We start from the raw sequence: 23,399 nt of genomic DNA on the forward strand, positions 1-23,399 counted from the left end.
GTGTGTGTGTTGTGTGGCATGTTAAAGTATGTTCAGTCGCCTTCAGCTCATGTTGAGCTTAGAGTGGAAGCTTTATTCAATCAAACTCTTGAACTGGGTTTTGGGGTTAAAGGCAGACTATGCATTATGAAATACACTGAGTGTACAAAACATTAGGAACACCTTCCAGTCATTTTGAGTTGCACCTTCACTTTTGCCCTCAGAACAGCCTCGATTGGTCAGGGCACAGACTCTACAATGTGCCGAAAGCTTTCCACAGGAATGATGGCCCATGTTGACTCCAATGCTTCCCACAGTTGTGTCAAGTTGGCTGGATGTCCTTTGGGTGGTGGACCATTCTTGATACAGATGAGAAACTGTTGAATGTGAAAAACCCAGCAGGGTTGCAGTTCTTGACACAAACCGGTGCGCCTGGCACCTACTACCATACCCCGTTCGAAGGCACTTAATCTTTTGAGTTGCCCATTCACCCTCTGAATGACACATGCACAATCCATGTCTCAATTTTCTCAAGGCTTAACAGTCCTTCTTTAACCTGCCTCCTCCCCTTCATCTACACTGATTGAAGTGGATTTAACAGGTGACATCAATAAGGGATCATAGCTTTCACCTAGAATCACCTGGTCAGTCTATGTCATGGAAAGAGCAGTTGTTCTTAATGTTATGTCCACTCTGTGTATAGCATACACAGTGTGGCAACTTCCTGCTTAAATAAATTGACACCAACAAAACTGAAATTGACTATTGCATTGTGGGAGGGTGCAATGTCGAAAGAGCCAATAGTTGGGAGCCTTGGCAGATTCAAATGTTCTCGTTGTTGTTGTCAGTAAGCAGGATGTCGCCCTGCTATGAATGATGTCATTTTTTGGAGTGTACCTTTGAGATTAAGGTACCATTCTTCTTGCAGTGTGAGAATGTAATGAAAAACAATGTTTACTGTGTGAAACAAAAATAATAATGCTTCAAACATGCTCTCTTTCAGTGCAAGAAGAATGTTTTTTTCCAACAATGCCTCAATCATCTGGTTAGCAAGTTTAATCAAATAGTGTAATAGTGTAATAGCTTGAACTGAAACCTTTTTATAATTCAACATTTATTTAACTAGGCAAGTCGGTTAAGAACAAATTCTTATTATTTACAATTATTTACAATTATTTACAATGAACAGTCAGCTCGGGGATTCGATCCAGCAACCTTTCAGTTACTGGCCCAACGCTCTAACCACTACCTGTCAGCCCAAGCTTGTTGATGTTTTACACCCTTTCACTTGGTCACTGTTGGAGATGAACAGAAACGGTTGTTTTTCTGTGACTGACTGATCTTTTTTGTAAGGCTCAAGTTCATACCAACTTAAAACATTTTAATGTGAAAACATTGCCAAATTAACACTTAAGTGCTTGTTTTCACATGCTAGTTTTTCATCTTTGTAATCTAATAATAATTCATTGATTGACCATGTGCCACTGAAGCTAAAAACCTTAACATTCAAATGCTTACTATTATTATTATAATTATTTATTGTAAGAGCAAAACATTCCCTTCGCTGGTTACTATAGATGCTAGTTCTTTGAATTGTGATGACTTGAATCATAGCAATGCATAGTTTGGGGGAAATTGAGGAAAATATGAAATCTCACCATTGATGTACTGTATTGAATGTACACAATTACAGTATTAGAACTACTAATGTGTTTTCTGTATCTTAGCCACAAATATGTTGTAGCCACACATATGTTGTATATTTCTTATCACAATTCTCTTATAAGCCTGTAAACAAATGATTCTCTGTTTTTCTTTGCGATGGATCATTACGTAATTTGTTATCATTTGTCTCTTGGGAAATATGTATGAAGAACCAAGCCAGGGTTGGTGGGTATGTACAAGGCATATGCCTTCTGTTGAGTATATTAACTTCAAGTGTCAACTTATTTCTAGGGTAATGTAATGTTGAGTTGACTTTTTCTTTGTATCCGTTTGTATATAAATGGTTTTATATGAATCAAAGCTGAACTTAAAGTAGAAGTCCAAAAATAACTCTTCTATCCTAAATCTCTGTAGATGCAGCATCTTAACGTAACGCACGTTGACGCAGTTTGTAGTCATCCTAGACAGTTGTAATATCTGCTCGCTAAAACAAAGATATTCATTGCAGAATGTAGCTCCAAATAGTATGGGAGTGCAATTGCAACTTTTGACCACTGGTGGTCGCCATTCTCTTAGTGTCACAGTATTCCCAAATTACTGTGAGCATAAACAACTTCTTTAAAAAAAACACATGGGGTTGGCAACCTTCACACATACACCAAGAGGCTTCCGTTTCAAAACGACCAGACTATGGAAGAGATTAATAACACTGATCAGATGTTGTTTTTGTTGTTTTACTTGTGAGTGTTCCTATGCATCAGGTGAACTCTGCTCTGCAAGGACAATCATTCCAGAGATAAGCGATGATGATGACGATTGTATTTGTACTTTACCATCTATATTTTGATCACTGCTGTATCTAATACACTTATATGAAAAAAAGAGTATCTCCTTCAAAATAAAAGTCCTTCACATGCAGATGAGGGTTTTTCACGTGTTCATGTCAGAATGTTGAAAATAACATATATGACTTTCCAGTGTAGTCTTGTGTTGGTTTTGGAGCCTTGTTGTGACCTATATCTTGACCCATGTGGTCTTTACCCCTGCTTCTTGAACATTCACAGGAAAAGAAAAAAGACATCCCTCTCTCTTTCTATTGCTCTCTCTTTTCCCCCTCTTTCTCTGAGGACTTTCTCCTCTCTAAAGATAAGACACACATCACCAATGAACGACTACAGTATATGTCAAGACACTTTTAGATCCACTGAAAAAATAGTTAACTTGCTACTCTCCATTCTATCCTTATCTGAGTCATATCGGACCATGTTTATCCTCATGCTGCTATGTATATGTGCCTGTCCACATGTTTAATACTCAACACGGTAAAAGCAGTCCCATATTCTGCTCTGGTTGGTGTTGGTAGTACAATAAAAAGTGAATTATTAACAGAATGTGTATTAGTGATGGAATATGTTTTTTTTCCCCTCAACACAAAGGTGCTCAGATTAAAGAGAGGCAGTTCAGAACATTGTATGGAGGCAATTTCAAGGACAGAATGATCTATTGCAAAGATGATTTACCCTTCTGTTAAAATGACATTTTCAGTAGCTGGTTTGTTTTATCTTCCTGAAAAGTATTTAAGGCTGGAAAAACGTAACTGTTTAAATAAAAAAAATACTCATAAAAATGTCTTTAAAAAAAATGTCCCATGTCTGTTTCAAATGTTTCCATGTTTTAATTTACCTGCTATTCTTGATTTGTGTTAAAAACCATTGCGGCAGAGCATTGCGGCATTATAAGCGAAAGTTGCTGAGTGAAAAAAAAATGCAGCTGATGCTGCTGCAAATATTACCCCTTGACCTTGCATGTTAACGTACACAGATCTGCCAAACGCATCGACGGGGTTGTGGACATTTAACCCTTGGATCAAAGCATTAGGAGGTGTACATTTATTTGTGTACCTATTCATGACTTCTTTCCTCTATACTGTATACATTTCCCGTTGTGTAGCCTATGTCCATCTGTTAACTGGAACCACACAATGTTTGCGTTGTAGTAAGTCTCAATGTACTCACAGTATGCAATAGAAATGTTTTCAAATCTTATTACATAGTGTAACAAGAATGGGGATTTGGTGCTCAGAGAAATGGATTTGGGATTACTGGATGTATTTTATTTGGTAGTTAAATAGAATTGTAAAAAAAAAAAGAAGGGGGGGGCGTTTATATCTTCCAACTTTGACAGGACTTCTATTCTTGAATCATGTTTTGAGTCAACTTCTGGACACCCAAATGTCAACCCTTTTAAACTGTGAGGGGGAGGTAAAATGACAAATGTAACCCCCCCCCCCATGTGCTTGATGTTTTGTCACCAGAGGGATGGGAGAGGAGAATTCTAGACTCTAAGTGCCCTGAAGTTCATTGGATATAAAAAGCTATGAAAGCAATAGATTTTTCACAATTAATTGTAGAACATTTAACACGTTACTGGATATATTAAGTCCTTTTGGTATGCAATGTTTATGTATGATTATATGCAAGTATAATTCTTACATTCAAATACTTATTTTACTCAAAATTGTAAAACTATAGTTTTGCAAGAAGAACAACAGGAGACAGTACACACACCCAGTGACTTATTATGGAAGATTAGCTTTTATTGTACATAGAAATGTCATTTCCCCAATGCACACATTATATAATAAGTCTGGAAACAAAACGCTCTGAGGAACATCCAAGAAAATGCACGAAACAAAAAAATAAGTGAATGCGTGATAGTTGTCACGCTCGGTCTGCAATTGTTGAAATTTTGTATAAATGGACAAATTGTATAAATGGATGGTGGCATTAACCTGTTCGCCATGTTTAGCTCGCTCAGACATACTCACTGAAGCCTTTATAGTAAAAAAACAGTGTCTGAAACCAGAAAAATGCCAAAAACCAGAAAAAATATAAAGAATTTAAGGAAGATTTCTTCAACAACATGTAAATGTAAATGCATATATTATATACAACGTTGTAAACTAAGAATCTGAAAACACTGGTTAGAAAAAAACAAATAAACAGCAAAACCAAGGTGTTGTTGAGTAAGGTGCCATGTCTGATGCACGGTAAATACATGCTCCTCAACTCGCCTATTTTTCAGCATATCGGTCTGCAAGGCTAATCTTATTATTATTATTATTATTATTAAGTGTACAATTGTTACCACACAGATGACCTTGTAGAACTTGTGTGTCCAGAGCTTTTTCTCACAGACGGACAATGTTCTTTTCTTCCACATATCAGTTGTAGCCCTAACCTAGTTCTAGCCATACAGTTATCAAACTTTGACGTAAGCTATTTGCTTACACTGGCCAGCCTTTTAGTAAGTTACTTTACACGTATAATGCACTGTCCTGCGTCTTTGCATAGAAATACATGACAGAAAAGGACTTCAAATTTTCCTCCCAACGACCAAGCTTTATTATGAATTCGTCAGTAATGAGACCAAAAAAAAAAAAAGACTAACCAACCAGGTGTGGAACACAGCTGCCTCAGGTGTTTCTGTGGTATTTCCAGTTAAATCAATACTTAAAAATATACTTTTTTTCAGAGTAATAAAATATTGAACCACTATATAGTTCCTCTGTAACAATTTTAGTAAGAGGAGAATCTGTTTTAAAGACCCCCAGTTGAACCCACATTCCCCTTTTTACTACTTGCCTTGGCAAACACCGAGTTTACAAACAGACCAGCTATTGGTCTTCCCTTCATCAGCCCAATCGAAACCTCTAGCTACACAACTACATGCCTTAGAAATAAAGTGATACGCATGTTTTACATAGCATACACATATGATATTGCAGATAACCTATAAAAAAACTCTTCTTTTTTTTTTAGAACCGTACTCCATACTATCTGGGTCATGTTCATTAGGACACACAACTGAAAATGTTTAGCATTTCCGTTGCTAAACAGGAAAGTTCAACATTAACCAAGTCGGTAACATTTTCCAGTCACATTTTTTTAAGTATCTCAACGTTTCAGTGGAATTGTGGGCCTAATCAACGATTGCAATTTCCATTTTGAAATTAAAAGGTTTGAACATGTTTGGAGACAGCAAATGCAACCCTTGTGGGAAATATTGGGGCGGCAGGGTAGCCTAGTGGTTAGAGCGTTGGGCTAGTAACCTAGTAAGTTTGAATCCCCGAGCTGACAAGGTACAAATCTGTCGTTCTGACCCTGAACAAGGCAATTGTTGTTCCTAGGTCGTCATTGAAAATAAGAATTTGTTCTTAACTGGCTTGCCTCATTAAATAAAAATCAGGTGCTTCTTTGCATCATGCAGTGTTTCTTACCCCTAAATGACCAATAAAACTCCTGAATACTGTAGCTAGTCCTTTATTCATCTTCCACACTTCATAGGCCTGCTAGGGTGAGTCTACAACCTATTCCCACCAGTCAGGAGGGCACCCCTTATCCTTTTCCCAGGCCCACCCTAACCTCTCTGGGGGCGGTCAGACCCAAACGCCCTCTCGCCGAGGCGTTGGTTCCTTGTCTGGTGCCCGTGCGTTCTCAAGGCCTGCACAGTGCCACACGTCACAGCACCCCAGGCTGACCTGGATTTCCTTTTTCAATATCAAGGCCTACTGTAGAGAAGACCTGGGTTCAAATACGATTCAAAATCATTTCATATACTTTATTGGGGCTTGACTGAGCTTGCCTGGAGCAATGGAACCAGAAACATTTTCACAAATGTTAAACTCTGCCCACCTGGTACTCCATGCAGGCTAAAGTTGTGAAACATTTCAAATAGTATTTGAACCCAGGTCTGTTCCTATAACATACTGTACTCTCTATGTTAACTGCAAATAATTACTAGGAACCACCAGACCATATTATCACACGTGGAATATGAGGGTATGGTTAGGTAGGGGTGAATATGTCAGTTCTATGCAATGAAAAATAAAAACTGTTACAATGTAATATTCAAGAGAACATCTAATGAACAACTCCAAGCTTAGTAAAATAAAAAGGTAAAACTACAACTGCATGTTAGTTGCACATAGTGTAACAATGTTGAAGGTTTCAATATCTCATATCATCCTACAGGAGAACAAAGAAAATGTAATTGTATTTTGCATGATGAATGTCTTGCTTTTTACAGTATCATGTATGAGAACAGTAATACTGGGTCACAGCCTCTCAATAGTATTAGGCCTATGTGACCGTCCACAGTTGCCATAGACCCCATCTGTACAGAGGCAGCATAAATCGATACCCTGTACGCACGGTTGCCTAGAAACAACATTTCACGCATCTCAAAACGTCAAGTTGAAATTAGCCACACAGAATCACAGATTACATTATGCACCATACTTTAAATAGACAGCACGTTTCATGTCATAGAGCTAATATTGACAATCAGTTACCCACAATCAGACTTGTGCTTTGTGTAACCCAAAACATACACCACACTGTTCTTTAGTACAATTACGGATGCCTTGGTTACAGTCGCTCAGGACGACACAAACTCGACTTTTGATTGGCCAAGGCCGGGCACACACACACACACCAGCTGTGTTATACAGGGTCACGACGGGAGGAATTATACTGCAAAAAAAAAAGACCAAAATAACAACCAGAAATACATTTTTTGGACCATGTTTTTGGATTGCCGTGCTGCTCGATACGCGTCAACACCAGTACAGCAAAAGACTAGAACACTTTCTTTCATTTCAAAAGGAGAACAGCAAAACAGTATATAGAGTTTATATACAGTACTGTACATACTGTTTGGCAAAGGCTATTCCATCTTAGTGCTTCACATTGAAATTACGGTATGGTGCCTGCATTATGGTAGACTATGTAAACACACACAGGGAATTATTCTCTATGACCAGACACTGTGTAAGGTCAGTACAGAGAAAAGTAGTGTTCGTAATATTTGCTTGTGTGTATTCGTGTATATTTATCTGCTACAACATCCTATGCCGTAAAAACTGTTTTAGCTTCAACTTTTTAAAAAAATATTTAAAAATTGGCCAACTTCAAGTCAACCTTTTCCCATTTCATCATAAAAATCCATAGAAAAAAACAACCATTGAAAACATAAAACTTGAAAAGGGGCACGGGGCAACGTGCTGTAGCAACAGACAACGACATACCGTTGTCTGATCTGATTCATAAAAGCTTAATATCCTGATACATCTCTAGTATAAAAAGTAACTTCATTTCTCTCTATATAAATCTCCTATAGATACACCACAATGTCCATATCCCCTCCCCCCTCATTCCAATGTATCCTACATTGACTCTTACTGTGGACTATAGAGTACATTATAGTTTATATCTTCCTAGAAGTATTTATACTCTAAAACCTCCTCAGGGAAACCTCAGAAAGGAATCAAGATGGTTTTCACTCCTCTCTCTCTCTTCCTCCTCCTAGGAAGGAATCAAGCCTGGTTAGGGTCACGCAATCACACCTCCTCCCATCTACTCTTCCTCCTCCTCATCGTCATCTTCATCGTGGCAGTGGGTGATCTCCTGGGGGGTCTGGGGGAACATGTTGGGGGGTTTGATCTCACTGATGGACCGGGTCAGCTGGCTGCGGTTCTTGTTGCTACAGCACTCCAGGTCCTTGCTCTCAGTGCAGTGGCGGTTGCGCGTGGCCAGGGGGGACTCGGTGTCCGTGTCGATGTGCGCGTGCTCCACCGTTGACTCGTGGGGCATCTGGGAGGAGAGAGAGCGAGAGAGAAGGTGAGAAGAGAGGCTACTACCAGAGCACTTCCAGTTGGTTAGCAGCTAGTACAGAGAGTTTCCGCTCACCAATATGTAATATAATAATGTTATTACCATGCGTTGAACTTGTTATATAGAATATTGATCACTGTGTGTATGTGATGTGCATGTTTCAGATAACATGTCTGAATTGAAATGAGAAGATTACTCATACATACCAACTCATACGTACCAACTCATACGTACCAACTCATACGTACCAACTATAATGCAAATGTCACTCTGCCTGTCAGTGTTTCAGCTAGATGGGTGCCAGACTATGTAAGGGTTCAGTCTAAGTTAAGAGTCAAGTACTGTATATATTTTTTATTAAACTAGCCAGAAATGTTGATTCATGTGCATCTATATTTTTAACCGTAAACTGTTAACAGGAATCAACAGGAGGAATTCAATAGTGGCTCACCAGTACGTGAGCAGCTCTGAAGAGGTAGCTGAAGGGATAGTACAGGAGGTTGATGAAGGAGGCAGCGTACAGGTCAGCATAGCGCATCACCTGAGAGGCAAACAGAGTCTGTCTGGAGCCAGACCTGAACAGACTACCCATCATGCCGTAGCACATGTCCATGTCATGGGTCACTTTCTGGGGAGGGGAGAAGAACACTGGGTTTAGATACTCAGCCCGAAAAGACGCTCTGACAATATTTCAAGCTCTGGTGGAAGAACGTGATGACCATTGTCAAATATTTTTTAAATGGATGGTATTGTGCTCTTGTGTTACGTGTACATGCCGACTACTTCCTGCTGACCTCTTGCCAGGTCCCCTTCTAAAAAAATAGGTTTCTAATACAAAATGCTAAATTCCTCGAGGAGGACAATGGATATTCAGCGACTTGTGTCCCGGTATATCTAAAATTTCTATGGGACGGGAGGAGGATCATAGTATTTTCAGGATTTACTTAGGGGTTGTAAGACCATATAAGTCCACGGTTGGGAATGATTTGGTTGAAAGACTAAACTGAAACCTGTAACTATTCAGGAACACATGTGGACATATTGAATAATGTTTCGGTAGTTGCTATGGAAACGTGTAGAATCAGTACCTTGACCCTTCTCTGGAGAGCACTGATGTCAGGTCTCTCATTACTACTGCTGTCCAGATGCCTGGAGAGATGGATGAGATATTGGGTAGAGGGCAAAGAGGTAGAGAGAAGAAGGGGATTGGAAGTGAGAGAGCGTGAGAGAGAGAAGACAGTGCTAGTCACTATTATAAAGAGCAAGAGGGAAGGGGACAGGCCAAGATAGATAGATGACTGTTTCTAAATGGGCTGAAGTCCGACTGTGAAGCCGGTTGGGGCAAACCCTGCAGACTTTGGCCCAAGACACACACACACACACACGGAGCCGACGGTGACACACACCAACGCAAGCACTCCAACAGTCGTTCACGCACACGCCAGGTGCAGAGGCAGCCTAGAGATCGAGCAGAGGGGCGTTGTAGGGGAGTAGACGGTGCAGTACTCACTTGTAGAGCTCTGCCAAGAAAATGTCCAGGCCCTGTAATTCCTCAAATAACGCTGTAAGACAGAAGAGAAAAGAGGAGGCCAGGGTCAGTCTCAGTCACAACATATTTCCCTCCTCCCTTAAATCAGCGGTGGAGAAAGTACAGATACCACAAAAAAACGACATAAGTAGTACTTTAAAGTAGTTTTTTTTTACTTAAGTACTTTACACCCCTGCCCTTAATCACAGGTGTTGGCTCACTCTTGTTTCATCTGTTGCTTTTTCACTCTCCCCCTCTCTTCCCTCCTCATTCCCCCTCTCCCTGGCACGCTGTCACTCACAGGCCGTTGAGAGGTGTACGAGGGCATTTTACAGCTACAATGACACGTCACAGTTATATTTGTGTATGTGTGCCTGTGCATGAATGTGTGTGTGTGTGTCATTGCTATAGTATACACCCCTTGACTAATTAATACCCCTGGACTTTTTCCACATTTTGTTGTGTTACAGCCTGAATTTAAAATGGATTAAATTGAGATTTGGTGTCACTGGCCTACACATAATTTCCCATAATGTCAAAGTGGAATTATGTTACGACATTTTTACAAATTAATTTAAAAAAATGAAAAGCTGAATTGTCTTGAGTCGATAAGAACTCCGCCGCTTTCTTATGGCAAGCCTAAATAAGTTAAGATCCCTCAGTCGGCAGTGAATTTCAACCACAGAGTCAACCACAAAGACCAAGGAGGATTTCCAATGCCTCGCAAAGAATGGCACCTATAAAATGAAAAAGCAGACATTGAATATCCCTTTGAGCATGGTGAAACTATTAATTACACGTTGGATGGTGTATTAATACATCCAGTCACTACAAAGATACAGGCGTCCTTCCTAACTCAGTTGCCAGCGAGGAAGGAAACCGCACAGGGATTTCACCATGACTTTAAAACAGTTACAGAGTTGAATGGTTGTGATAGGAGAAAACTGAGGATGAATCAACAGCTTTGTAGTTACTCCACAATACTAACAAATGACAGAGTGAAAAGAAGGAAGCCTGTACAGAAGAAACAAATATAGAAAAATATGCATCTTGCTTGCAATAAGGCACAAAAATACAAATAAACTTTACGTCCTGAATACAAAGTGTTACATTTGGGGCAAATCCAACAACACGTCACTGAGTACCACTTCATATTTTCAAGCATGGTGGTGGCTGCATCCTGTTATGGGTATGCTTGTCATCAGCAAGGACTAGAGAGTGTTTTTAGCATAAGAATAAATAGAGATAAGCACAGGCAAAATCCTAGAGGAAAACCTGGTTCAGTCTGGATTCCAACAGACATGGGAGACAAATTCACCTTTCAGCAGGACAATAATCTAAAACACAAGACCAAATATACACTGGAGTTTCTTACCAAGATGACATTGAATGTTCCTGAGTGGCCAAGTTACAGTTCTGACTTCAACTGGCTTGAAAATATATGACAAGACTTGAAAATGGTTGTCTAGCAACGATCAACAACCAAATTAACAGAGCTTAAAGAATTCTTTGAAGAATATTGTGAAAATGTTGTACAACCCAGGTGTGCAAAGCTCTTCTGCCTAATATGGTTCTAACATGTATTGACTCAGGGGTGTGAATACTTATGTAAATGAGATATTTCAGAGTTTCATTTGAAATAAAACAAAAATGTTTTCACTTTCTCATTATGGGGCTTTGTGTGTAGATGGGTGAGAAAAAAATATATTGAATCCATGTTGAATTCAGTCTGTAACAACAAAATGTGGTATAAGTCAAGGAGTACGAATACTTTCTGTAGGCACTGTATGCCATTTAGCAGTCATGCTGCATACATTTTACGTACTGGTGGTCCCGGGAACCAAATCCATAATTCTGGCGTTGCAAGCACCATGCTCTACCAACTGAGCTACAGAGGACCAGTGCTCTCCAGTGTGTCCATCAGCCATTTTTATGTACGAGTATCTGTGTGTCTGCACATGTCTGTCTGGCTGCTTGCATGGGAATGTCCACCCGTCCTTTTGTGTGTGTGTGTGTGAGAGAGAGAAAGACCGCGTGCGTGTGAGACTCACAGCTCTTGTCAGTCCAGACATGCAACTCCTGGGCCAGCTCGGGGATGATGAGGAAGGTCCTCCAGCCCTGGCGTTTCTTGGACTTGAGGATGTCCCCGAAGATGTGGTCTCCGATGTAGACGATGTCCTTCCCCTTGGCCCCCAGCAGGTCACACACGATGTCAGAAGAACCTGGGCGAGAGAGCGAGAGCGAGAGCGCGAGAGAGCGAGAGAGACATATTGAAATATAGATGTTACTGGACGTTAGTTTGATTAAAGATTTGTACCACGTTGTTTTTCGATTCGTACCATTGTTTTGTTTTTAGGGAACCCAGACCTCCCTGGAGAACAGTGAACGTTGTTGAGAAGACTATGCTGGCTAAATAAAGGTTAACTAGGATCCATCTTGTTTAGAAGTACTCTGCTAGTTAGATGATTTGTGAAGTTGGCAGTGCTGTCTGGCTGTCTGGTGGTTTGTGCTGTGAGTCAGTGCATGTCCCCAGGTATCTTACCTCCAGAGTAGACGATGCCATGGTGCAGGGGTCCGGTGTAGGTCCCGATCTTCAGCCGCCCTGTCGTCTATAACACCAGAGAACACATGGAACAGTAGCCTCACCGCAAAACAATGTCAAGTATATGTATTCATTATGGATCCCCATTAGTTCCTGCCAAAGCAGCAGCTACTCTTCCTGGGGTTTATTATAGATCCCCATTAGTTCCTGCCAAAGCAGCAGCTACTCTTCCTGTGGTTTATTATAGATCCCCATTAGTTCCTGCCAAAGCAGCAGCTACTCTTCCTGGGGTTTATTATGGATCCCCATTAGTTCCTGCCAAAGCAGCAGCTACTCTTCCTGGGGTCCAGCAAAATTAAGGCAGTTTATACAATTTTAAAAACATTACATTCACAGATTTCACAACACACTGTGTGCCCTCAGGCCCCTACTCCACCACTACCACATATCTACAGTACAACATCTGTATGTGTGTATAGTGCATAAGTTATGTGTGTGTGTATGCATGTGTCTGTGCCTATGTCCCTGCTGTTCCATAAGGTGTATTTATCAGTTTTGAAATCTAATTTTACTGCTTGCATCAGTTACTTGATGTGGAATAGAGTTCCATGTAGTCATGGCTTTATATAGTACTGTGCGCCTCCCATAGTCTGTTCTGGACTGTGAAGAGACCTCTGGTGTCATGTCTTGTGGGGTATGCATGGGTGTCCGAGCTACATGCCAAAGTACAAGTAGTGATGAAGTCAATCTCTCCTCCACTTTGAGCCAGGAGAGATTGACATGCATGTTGTTAATGTTAGCTCTCTGTGTACATCCAAGGTCCAGTCATGCTGCCCTGTTCTGAGCCAATTGCAATTTTCCTAAGTCCCTTTTTGTGGCACCTGACCCCACGACTGAACAGTAGTCCAGGTGTGTCAAAACCAGGGCCTGTAGGACCTGCCTTGTTGATAGTGTTGTTAAGAAGGCAGAGCAGCTCTTTATTATGGACAGACTTCTCCTCTTAGCTACTGTTGTTTCAATATGTTTTGACCATGACTGTTTACAATCCAGGGTTACTCCGAGCAGATTAGTCTCCTCAACTTGCTCAAATTATAATTCTTTAGAAGTTGTACTTCACAGTGTGTGACCGATTAGCTATCAGGCTACCACACTACCAGGCTACCACACTCAAAGAAGTCTTGGCACCGTGTTCTGACAGAACCCGTTCTCCGTCTACGTGAGTGTAGAGGTGTGATGGTGTAATTACTCACTGTGTCGACTTGTCTGAGCACCGTTCCCTCTCCAAAGAACAGAGGCTTCCTGGCGTCCACCAGAATCAGGTCAAAGTAGGACTGCCACGGCCGGTGGGATGTCCCGTGCTGCAACACAACACAGATTCTGGTCAATGCGTACCAACTATAGTTAACTACATGCATCTACATAAGTTAACAAGATTTCACGTCTACGGGAGAATGCCGTGTATGAATGTTGAATATGATTCTCTTACCTTTGGGCCGTGGGGGAAGTCAAACAGGTATGTCATGATCTTCTGTGAGAAAATGTAACATAACGAGCCTATTAGTCATCTCATTTAAATGTCTTTGTGACTGGGACAGATACCGCAGCTAAACGCCCCAGTTCAGTATGCAAACACGTCACCCCAGTTCCATATGCAAACGTGACAGTATGCCAGGATATGTTTTGTGAAGCTGCGTGTACGTTTGCTTTGCATATTAAATGTTGTTCTGCATGGATGTTTAACAAGGGAGGACGTACCTATTGTTTTGGACTCTGAAGGATGTCTGTTACTGTGTACTGTGCATGTGAAGCGTCCATTCCTCTGTCTGTGTGTGTGTGTGTAAACAGTGGACCTGGGCACTTAGCGTGGTCAGTACTGTGTACTCACGTGTGTGTATTTGTAGTCACTGTTGGTGGCCAGGAACACCTTGGCTACTTCATTCATTCTACTCAGCAGGAGAGGCAGCTTAGCCTTCATGAGAGAGAACACTAAATATTACAAAGCCATTGGCATATACAGTGCGTTCGTACAGGCATACAGACAGAGACGTAAAGTAAATGTTGACTTCTCGTCAGGTTTTGAAGTCGTCGTGCCAGTGTGTTCCCGCACGAATACGACACAAGTCGAGCGCTAAAGGTGCTGATAAAATGTTCATGTGTGTACTTACGTCTCTCACTACGTACTTTTCAAGGTTCTCTACTGTCTTTTCCTTCAGGGTGCCCTGGAAGACAGGACTACCGGTAAATGGGTTGAAATACGTAGAAAAATAACAAGCACGCATCTATACATCACATAAAGTGTCTTCTTTATAATGACACTCAGTGTAAACCAATGTCAATCATTTTCAGGGTACATACCATTAGCACGACGATAAACAGTAAATGATTGCTTCAAGATAAAGATAATCACTTCAATACCTTGAAATGGAAGTAAAGTGAATTGAAGTGAACAAATGATTGCATTGTGATAGACTTCCTCATCGCGCTACCTTGAAGTGGACCCAGTCGACGGCGTCGCGGATGTCCTGGAACATGCTCTTGAAGGACATGAAGAGGTCGCCATCTTTAAAGCCAGTCTCACAGCTGAGGTAAGGGGGGAGGAAAGGGACACACAGAGCCAGTGGACAGGCCAAGGCCAGACAGAGAGCTTTGCTTTTAAACGCTAGTAGCCATTTTCACTACATTTTTTTGTTTTGTTTTGTTTTGCTTTTAAATGGGATAGTCTTCCCTTGTTTGAGGTGGTTTCCAGCCAAACAGGAAAGCAATCTCCCCCTAAAAGACCAACAACTCGTTTCAGAGGAGAAGACATGCAGCCATTCCATTGCAGATCACATCATCACACAAAGAACTCATTAAAACTATCGCTAACAAATGATTGTATAATTATATCGAGACGATAGACATGATATTACATCATGCTAGATGATTAGTCATTACAGAATCATTTAAATAATAAAAGTAATGAAATCTGAAAATCTGGAATTAAGTTACTGCATGCATTCGTGGAATGATTAGTATGGAAGACCAATAATCATTCAGAGAGCTGAGTAATCCTAATAAAGTATCTTGTTTATGACACAATAAAAGGGTGGTCCTATTACTCATCCACTGGTTTAACAGGGTTAAAGTACTTCCTTATTGGAGGATTTTTATTGGAGATATGGACCTACCCTGTTGTCATGTTGTCTAATTAGCTTATCAAATGTTGCCATGTCATATCCAGGAATTATTTGTATATAACCCACAAGACAAATAAGGTGGGTAGTGTGACTAGGGATTCCTTACCTTGCATATCTGTCACAGTTTGAGAAGAAGTCCACGAGGCAGGCAAAGAGGTAGGTCTCTGGAGAGAGAGGGAAACTGTACTGTAAAATCAATCGAGTGTCAATAAAGTTGAGTTGAACTCCATGGCCTTGCCTCAAACTGTGCTCAGACAAAATGGAGGGCATGTCTGGGCTTGTCCCTCTTATGATTGACAGTTGAATCTAGATGGAGATAAACACATTTTTAAATAATTAAATGGCTCTGGCATGGACAGAATCTCTCCTCCTTCTACCTGGTAAGTTGAAGAGAGTGTTGAGGATATAGAAACGTTCAGTATCGTCACGCTGGATGAACTTGTTCGGGTATAGCTCCCGTATTTCAGGTCTGGGGAGAGAAGAGAAAAAGAAAATGCAACGTCAGGAGAATTTCTTGGCAGGTAGACCGGGATCTAACCTTCAAAAACCCGCTCAATGATCTGGGGACAAGGGGACGTAGGGAGGTCATTGCGAGAAGGTTAGGAGAGCGTTGGGTTCACCATTTACCCTCGTAGGAAATTGAAGCCGTGGACACAGACCAGGATGTTGCCGTAGGCGTCCACCTTTAACAGGTTCCCATACATGGTGTCAAACACCAGGCCTCTGAAGAAATACAGAGAAACAACATCATTCAGTCAGTTAGAATATCTAGAAATGGTTGATACATGATCTTTAAAAGCCCATCAGACAATCTACCTAGCTACAACCAGGACCAAATTAGAAACCCACGCAGCCAGGTATAAAAATAGCATTAAAACATCCTCACCATGGCAAGAACATGGCAAGAACATGGCAACCATGATGTGATAGGTAATAGGTACCTGGTAATAAAGTACAGCTGGTGCCCCGTTGACATCAAAGCGTTTTCCAGTTTAAAAAAACATATATATAGCAGTATATCACCATGGCAACAACATTAATGGTACGATGTGATTGGTGGTCACCTGGTGGGGAAGGCGGGGTCGTAGACGAAGCTGAGCAGCTCCTGGGGGTAACCGATGTGGACCAGGCGCTCCACGGTCAGCTCAAAGCCCAGGGACTCATACTCTGGAGATTTGTACACTGGAGAATAGGAACAGACAGACAGACAGACGTTAGCATTTAACACAAGCCGGTGTAGACTACAGAGTCACACAGCAGCACTCCACGATGCCTATACAGGCACGTAATTACACTGACACCATACATTTAGGAGAAGGACATACGAGGAAGTCAAGTCTAATGGCCTGTTTGCGAACGGACCACTCTGTAAATAGCAGCCTCCCATTTATCCTCAACCAGCCAATGTGGACCCATTCACCTCGACTAGATAACAGCATGTCAGCTACCGCAACGTGACATGATGCAACGTGAGACAAGTATTTTTTAAATAACTCTAACCGTCAGGGTATCTGGGATACTGTTGGTAATAACATAGCCTAGCCCCACTCCCCTGAAAGTGCACGCGCGCACATGCTTGGGCACACACACACACACCGAGCGCAGGAGCCTGAATACCCTAGGATCTAATCCGTGGAGAAACAGGATCCATCGCTCAACTCTGGACTCTGATACTAATGAGGCCCGTGGAGACGATGACATTCAGACACCAAACAACCAGGCATCTCTAGGGCCCTGTTCATTAGGGCACGTGACAGAAAACAGTTTACACGGTTTTGCAACGGAAAAGGATAATAAGCCTTTCTTATTGGGCAGGTCCATTTAGTCCCCACCTGTTTGTCTGTTTGGTGCCTAATGAAAACACCCCCAGGCCTGGCGAGCCAAGCCATGGGTGAAGGGGAAAGTAGAGAGGGATACAATGTCCAGGCCTGGGCCAGAGGGGCCTATCAGCCGATGAGAATGCTAACTGACATTGGAAGAAGGCTCTGTCAGATGGTATTCATATAATGGGTGTTTTTCCACATTAGGTCCAGTCAGGCTGCAGGAGGGGAGGACTTGGCTGATGCTTAGAGGGAGCAGGAAGGACAATGTGGGGATAGGCTAGCTAGCGCTGAGACCCCAAACTTGGAAGGAATAGGCCTGGGCAAATGTGTCTTACTGAGTTAGCGCGCGTGCACACACAGACGGACAGACAGGACAGACAGAGAGACAGACATGGAGAGAGAGAGACAGACAAAGGAGTGTGAATACCCATCTTGGAGTACCCATGTGTGTGCGCGCACATTTGCCCAATTGTGTGTTCTCTCTCTCCCTCTCTGGTGAGTTCAAATCCCCTGTGGTGTTCCAGTGTCCCTGGCTAACTAGTGAAGCAGAGGAGTGGTGGGCATCATGCCCAGTGCTGCAGCCTCAAAGAGTCGCACAGTCCCGGGCCAGACTCCTCCATACAAATACCCCCACCTTTCCTCTCCTCATCCCTGCCTCCATTTCCCTAAGCTCTGTGGCTGTTACAAAGAAACCTATTTTAAGAGTATTTTCCCCTCCGCCACCTTCCCGATCAGCTCTCTCTTTGGTTGGCCCGGTGATGAGCAGAATTCTCCCTCTCTCTGCACTGTCCACTGCTGTGACCTTCAGACAGCTTTAGCTTAAACACACAGGCGTGGAAACACACGCACAGCCTATTTATGTCTGTATATATATATATATATATATACACACGTTGATGGAAGTGGGGGGGGGTCACAAAAAAAAAACGGAACTCATGAGGGGCTGCAGTGGGTCTGCGTACCTACATCCACACCCCCAACTTGCGAGCAAAACATTTCAGCGGCCCCCCCCTCGTGACAGCAATTATTTTTTTTTAAGTCTGCTTTTTTTTTTTTTATTAATTTTTAAAATTCCTGCAATTCTACACATTTTTCCATAGGGCGAACAGAAACGTTTGCAGTTTTTAATATGATAACTGGCCCCAACCCGGTCGCTAATTTGGTCATGGTTATTACAAGTTTAAATAGGTGAACGCTAGACTAATTTACCAATCTATAAAAATAAAAAATCCCTGACATTTCAAAATTGCACCTTGTGTGTTCTATTATTCTAACTCTTGGGGGGTGAAATTGTTCCGTGGCCCGCCGGTGGCCCATCCCTGGTCTAGTCCATTAGATTTACTGGTCTGGAACCATGTTTAAGTTGAAATAGTTGATTTGTTTACTCATAGGTGAGGGGTATTCCTTACATTTGGGACGAAAGTGATCCTGGAGGGCTGTAAATTCTAGCCTCCTTAAGGGGTATAATTATCGGTCAACGACTGCATCAGGAGAGGAGGATTTAATGGATCCCCAAGCTTAGTATGTGTTTATGTTACCAAGCTATAAGTCACTTTCGTCCCAAATGTAAGGTATACCCCTCACCTATGAGTAAACAAATCGTGTGTGTGTGTGTGTGTGTGTGTATGAGAGAGTGAGTGAGTGGGGTAGAATTTATGTAAGCTATACCCCTCACCTATGAGTAAACAAATTGTGTGTGTATGTGTGTGTGAGAGAGAGAGAGTAGGGTAGAATTTATGTAAGCTATACCCCTCGCCTAAGGGTAAACAACTTAACTCTAACTAAAACATGGTTGTAGACCTGTAAATCTATTGGACTAGACTGTGCTATATACAGATACATAAACAGCCTTCATCCCAAATGGCACCCTATTCCCAATAAAGTGCACTAATCTTGACCAGAGCCCTACGGCACTAGGTCAAAAAAAGTGTACTGTGTCGGGAATAGTGTGCCGTATGGATCGTGGCCATAGCTTATGACATATGAAGTGTCTTCTGTACAACTTCCTGGTTGCTAAATATAGGCCTAAGTAATTATATAGCCGTATCGGAGGTGGGTCCAGACATCGCTGTCACTCAGACAGCAGTATCTTTATTAGACAGCAACACCTTGTCAAAATAACATAAATTAACATGAGCACTGTTAGTAGCTTGGGCTCCGCTCTGCCAAAGGCTAAGAGTTAGCATAGCATAGTATAGCTTATTCCAAAACGAATGGCTTTCAGGCTAATCACCATGCTACAATAGAACAGTGAAAGATAACCCCGCGCCCCATAGAACTAACAGGTCGACAGTGTGGCTCCAGTGTCATTTGAGCTTCTCAGAACAGTTGAGTCTCTCACTAGGTTGTTTTCAGAACAGTGTGTGTGTGTGTGTGTGTGTGTGTGTGTGTGTGTGTGTGTGGTGTGTGTACAGTGTGTGTGTGTCATTTGAACTACAGTACAGTGAAGCCTCTCTATGTTGTGTTTTCAGAACAGCGAGTCGTCGAGGACAGATGTGTCAGCCAGCGTCGCCGGGGGCATCTAGTTGCCACGGTAATGTGCCAGAGGCGAGTGGGCAGGGACAGTGTTAGGACACATAGAGCTGTCATCAGTGGATGATTTCACGACCTTTGATATAAACCACAGTTAATAACGGATGACCTATCATCAAAGGGCATGGTTCAACTAATGCCCTTTGCTTTTATCAGGCATCGTAATCTTGATGTGGAAATACTGTATCGTAGTGACATGGATAGAGGGGAGGACATTTGATCTCCTCTGTGTGACACAAAGCTATTGACAGAAGGCCTATATATCAGAGGAACATGGTCCAACACTGACCAGAGATCACGGTCCTAATACAAACGTATAGGACCACCGTATGTTTATGGACTATTTACAGTCAGAGGATTTGTTGTACATGTAACCATGTTGTATGAAAACAGATTGTGGACAACTCCTAACAGCCCCCTTTTTAAATCCTCACTAGAAACAGAAACCAAATGGAAAGCCTACCTGCTGCCGTGAGAAGTCGTCCCAGTGAGGGGTCTGACTCCTCAGGCGTCAAGTCCTATCACCATTGGTCAAGACGCTATCTAGCTAGCTAAACGTGCTTCAGTGACTCAGCTAAGTGGAGGGTTGGTAATCTATAAATACAGTGTGTGTGTGTGTGTGTGTGTGTGTGTGTGTGACTTTGAGGAGGGGGTCATCCCTAGGGAAAGGGGATCGCTTATACTCGCAAACACACGGCCCATATCCCATTTCCATCATCTGAGGGCAGATTTTACAGACGCTCAACTGTTGACATGTAGCCTCTTTATATGGGACAGCCCATAACCAAGTGATGATGTTTACAAGATGCCAGGGCTATCGTATGGCTTCACTCAACGCTCGAGTTGTGACCGCAGGAACGGGCTGTGGCCTCCCTGGTCAGAGCACGACACAGCGACACCTCAGCCTCCTGCCGGTCACTGGGGAGAACCTCATCTAGGGTTCTGGTGCGCCTTGCGGTAACAAATCGGGCACGGACACATGTCAACGCCATCATTTAGACATTGTGTCAAGTGATGTCCCCTAACTGACTTTAGCATTCATGTGGTTGACAGTCAGGTTACAGACAACCTATTGTCACTTAGAAAACTATTAGAGAATTAGTGCTACTTTTTTACTATTACTTACTGAAATACAGAGAAACTGTACTAGTGTTCTTTATATTTAGAAAGTGAGGATAGTCTTAGCCATTCATTTGAGGTCAAAGAGTTGTTGTTTGCATATTCCAATGACAGAAGAGACGAAAAACAATACATCTAAATCAGATTACAGATTGAGTTAACGCATTTTCCTCCGTTACAGTATCCTTCTGAAGAACTCATCACCTTTCTCCATCATCGCTGTACCCCAAGAAACCTACACCTCCCCTGCCCTTCAACCCACCAGCCCTAGTCCCCAGTGAGTCTGGTCTGGGCTTATCGAATGACATGTGAGCCCCTGTTCTGACCCGGTGTGCTTTGTCAACAAACACTGAAAGAGAAATCAATATGGCCGACGACTAGTTGCTATGCCAACCAAACGAGAGTTGAGCCTACATTGTAAAGTAGTGAAGGTGGGCTGAGGGCGCCCACACACACACACTGTAAAGAAGTGTTGACGGCCAGGGCAGCGACTGTAGTGCACTTACCGGCTAGAGTGTAATCCATATCGAAGCCAAAACATTTAATCTTCTCCATGGCCAAGCTTCTGTTTACAAAAACTCTAAAAAAAAAAAAGGGAGGAAACAGAAGGATAGAATCAGAAGAGTGATTTTGAGAGACATACAGTGGGGCAAAAAAGTATTGAGTCAGCCACCAATTGTGCAAGTTCTCTCACTAAAAAGATGAGGCCTGTAATTTATCATCATAGGTACACCAACTATGACAGACAAAATGAGAAGGAAAAATCTTTTAAAAAATCACAAAAATCACATTGTAGGATTTTTTATGAATTTATTTGCAAATTATGGTGGAAAATAAGTATTTGGTCACCTACAAACAAGCAAGATTTCTGGCTCTCACAGACCTGTAACTTCTTCTTTAAGAGGCTCCTCTGTCCTCCACTCGTTACCTGTATTAATGGCACCTTGTTATCAGTATAAAAGACACCTGTCCCCAACCTCAAACAGTCACACTCCAAACTCCACTATGGCCAAGACCAAAGAGCTGTCAAAGGACACCAGAAACAAAATTGTAGACCTGTACCAGGCTGGGAAGACTGAATCTGCAATAGGTAAGCAGCTTGATTTGAAGAAATCAACTGTGGGAGCAATTATTAGGAAATGGAAGACATACAAGACCACTGATAATCTCCTGATCTCACCCCGTGGGGTCAAAATGATCACAAGAACGGTGAGCAAAAATCCCAGAACCACACAGGGAGACTTAGTGAATGACCTGCAGAGAGCTGGGAAAAAGTAACAAAGCCTACCATCAGTAACACACTACACCGCCAGGGACTCAAATCCTGCAGTGTTCAGTGAAGTTTGCTAGAGAGCATTTGGATGATCCAGAAGAAGATTGGGAGAATGTCATATGGTCCTTCCATCAGCAAGGGCATTGAAGATGAAACGTGGCTGGTTCTTTCAGCATGACAATGATCCCAAACACACCGCCCGGGCAATGAAGGAGTGGCTTCGTAAGAAGCATTTCAAGGTTCTGGAGTGGCCTAGCCAGTCTCCAGATCTCAACCCCATAGAACATCTTTGGAGAGAGTTGAAAGTCCGTGTTACCCATCAACAGCCCCAAAACATCACTGCTCTAGAGGAGATCTGCATGGAGGAATGGACTTAAATACCAGCAACAGTGTGTGAAAACCTTGTGAAGACTTACAGAAAACGTTTGACCTCTGTCATTGCCAACAAAGGGTATATAACAAAATATTGAGATAAACTTTTGTTATTGACCAAATACTTATTTTCCACCATAATTTGCAAATACATTCATTAAAAATCCTACAATGTGATTTTCTGGATTTTTTTTCTCATTTTGTCTTTCATAGTTGAAGTGTACCTATGATGAAAATTACAGGCCTCTCATCTTTTTAAGTGGGAGAACTTGCACAATTGGTGGCTGACTAAATACTTTTTCCCCCACTGTACAAGAGAGTTCTACCTCTGTGTGCAAGGAGAACATTAGGATAAATTGCCTCTCACAGAAGAAGAATGAGCAGAGGTATTTTGGGGATTAAATCATACGTTAGCCATCCAGTGATGGCTTGGTTCTCGTTTTGAAATATAGCCTAACATCTACAATTGATATGCATGGCCTCTAAACAGATATTAGAAACAATCTGGCACAGACAATGAAGTCAGTAAGCTCCTATTTTCTCTAGCCTTACAAGGCACGTTCCCACATGTCTTAAAAACATAGGAATTTGAGTATTAGACAGGTAGACTCGCTGTCTGAGCTTTTTAATCTTTTAAAATGAGCCTTTAGACAGTGCATTGCTTCCTACAGGGTAGGTTCACAAGTGCACACTAAAGCAAAACATTTAGCAATGGA

At 42.0% G+C, this 23,399-nt stretch overlaps 1 protein-coding gene across 8 annotated transcripts in view; it reads right to left on the minus strand.

Annotated features, from left to right (window-relative positions):
- Positions 1–4,215: 4,215 nt before the first annotated feature.
- LOC109883907 (cytosolic purine 5'-nucleotidase-like) overlaps positions 4,216–23,399 on the minus strand; it is a 31,293-nt gene continuing 12,109 nt past the window's right edge. For 3 of the 8 annotated variants that reach the window (XM_031799146.1, XM_031799148.1, XM_031799147.1), the window contains 16 exons: positions 21,545–21,618; positions 16,629–16,746; positions 16,192–16,287; positions 15,942–16,033; positions 15,671–15,728; positions 14,875–15,157; positions 14,554–14,607; positions 14,274–14,357; positions 13,875–13,916; positions 13,639–13,746; positions 12,389–12,455; positions 11,898–12,068; positions 9,829–9,880; positions 9,407–9,467; positions 8,770–8,946; positions 4,216–8,297 (listed from right to left, as the gene is read on the minus strand). In XM_031799146.1, the coding sequence (XP_031655006.1) occupies positions 8,061–8,297; positions 8,770–8,946; positions 9,407–9,467; positions 9,829–9,880; positions 11,898–12,068; positions 12,389–12,455; positions 13,639–13,746; positions 13,875–13,916; positions 14,274–14,357; positions 14,554–14,607; positions 14,875–14,934 (1,113 nt within the window). In that variant the 5' untranslated portion in view covers positions 14,935–15,157; positions 15,671–15,728; positions 15,942–16,033; ... (1 more) ...; positions 16,629–16,746; positions 21,545–21,618 and the 3' untranslated portion in view covers positions 4,216–8,060. Of the gene's footprint in view, positions 8,298–8,769; positions 8,947–9,406; positions 9,468–9,828; positions 9,881–11,897; positions 12,069–12,388; positions 12,456–13,638; positions 13,747–13,874; positions 13,917–14,273; positions 14,358–14,553; positions 14,608–14,874; positions 15,729–15,941; positions 16,034–16,191; positions 16,288–16,628; positions 16,747–21,544; positions 21,619–23,399 lie in introns of all 8 variants that reach the window. The other 5 variants (XM_031799142.1, XM_031799144.1, XM_031799143.1 and 2 more) reach the window with 4 other exon arrangements.

The sequence above is a fragment of the Oncorhynchus kisutch genome, linkage group LG20 (assembly GCF_002021735.2).
Source record: "Oncorhynchus kisutch isolate 150728-3 linkage group LG20, Okis_V2, whole genome shotgun sequence".
Classification (NCBI taxonomy): domain Eukaryota; kingdom Metazoa; phylum Chordata; class Actinopteri; order Salmoniformes; family Salmonidae; genus Oncorhynchus; species Oncorhynchus kisutch.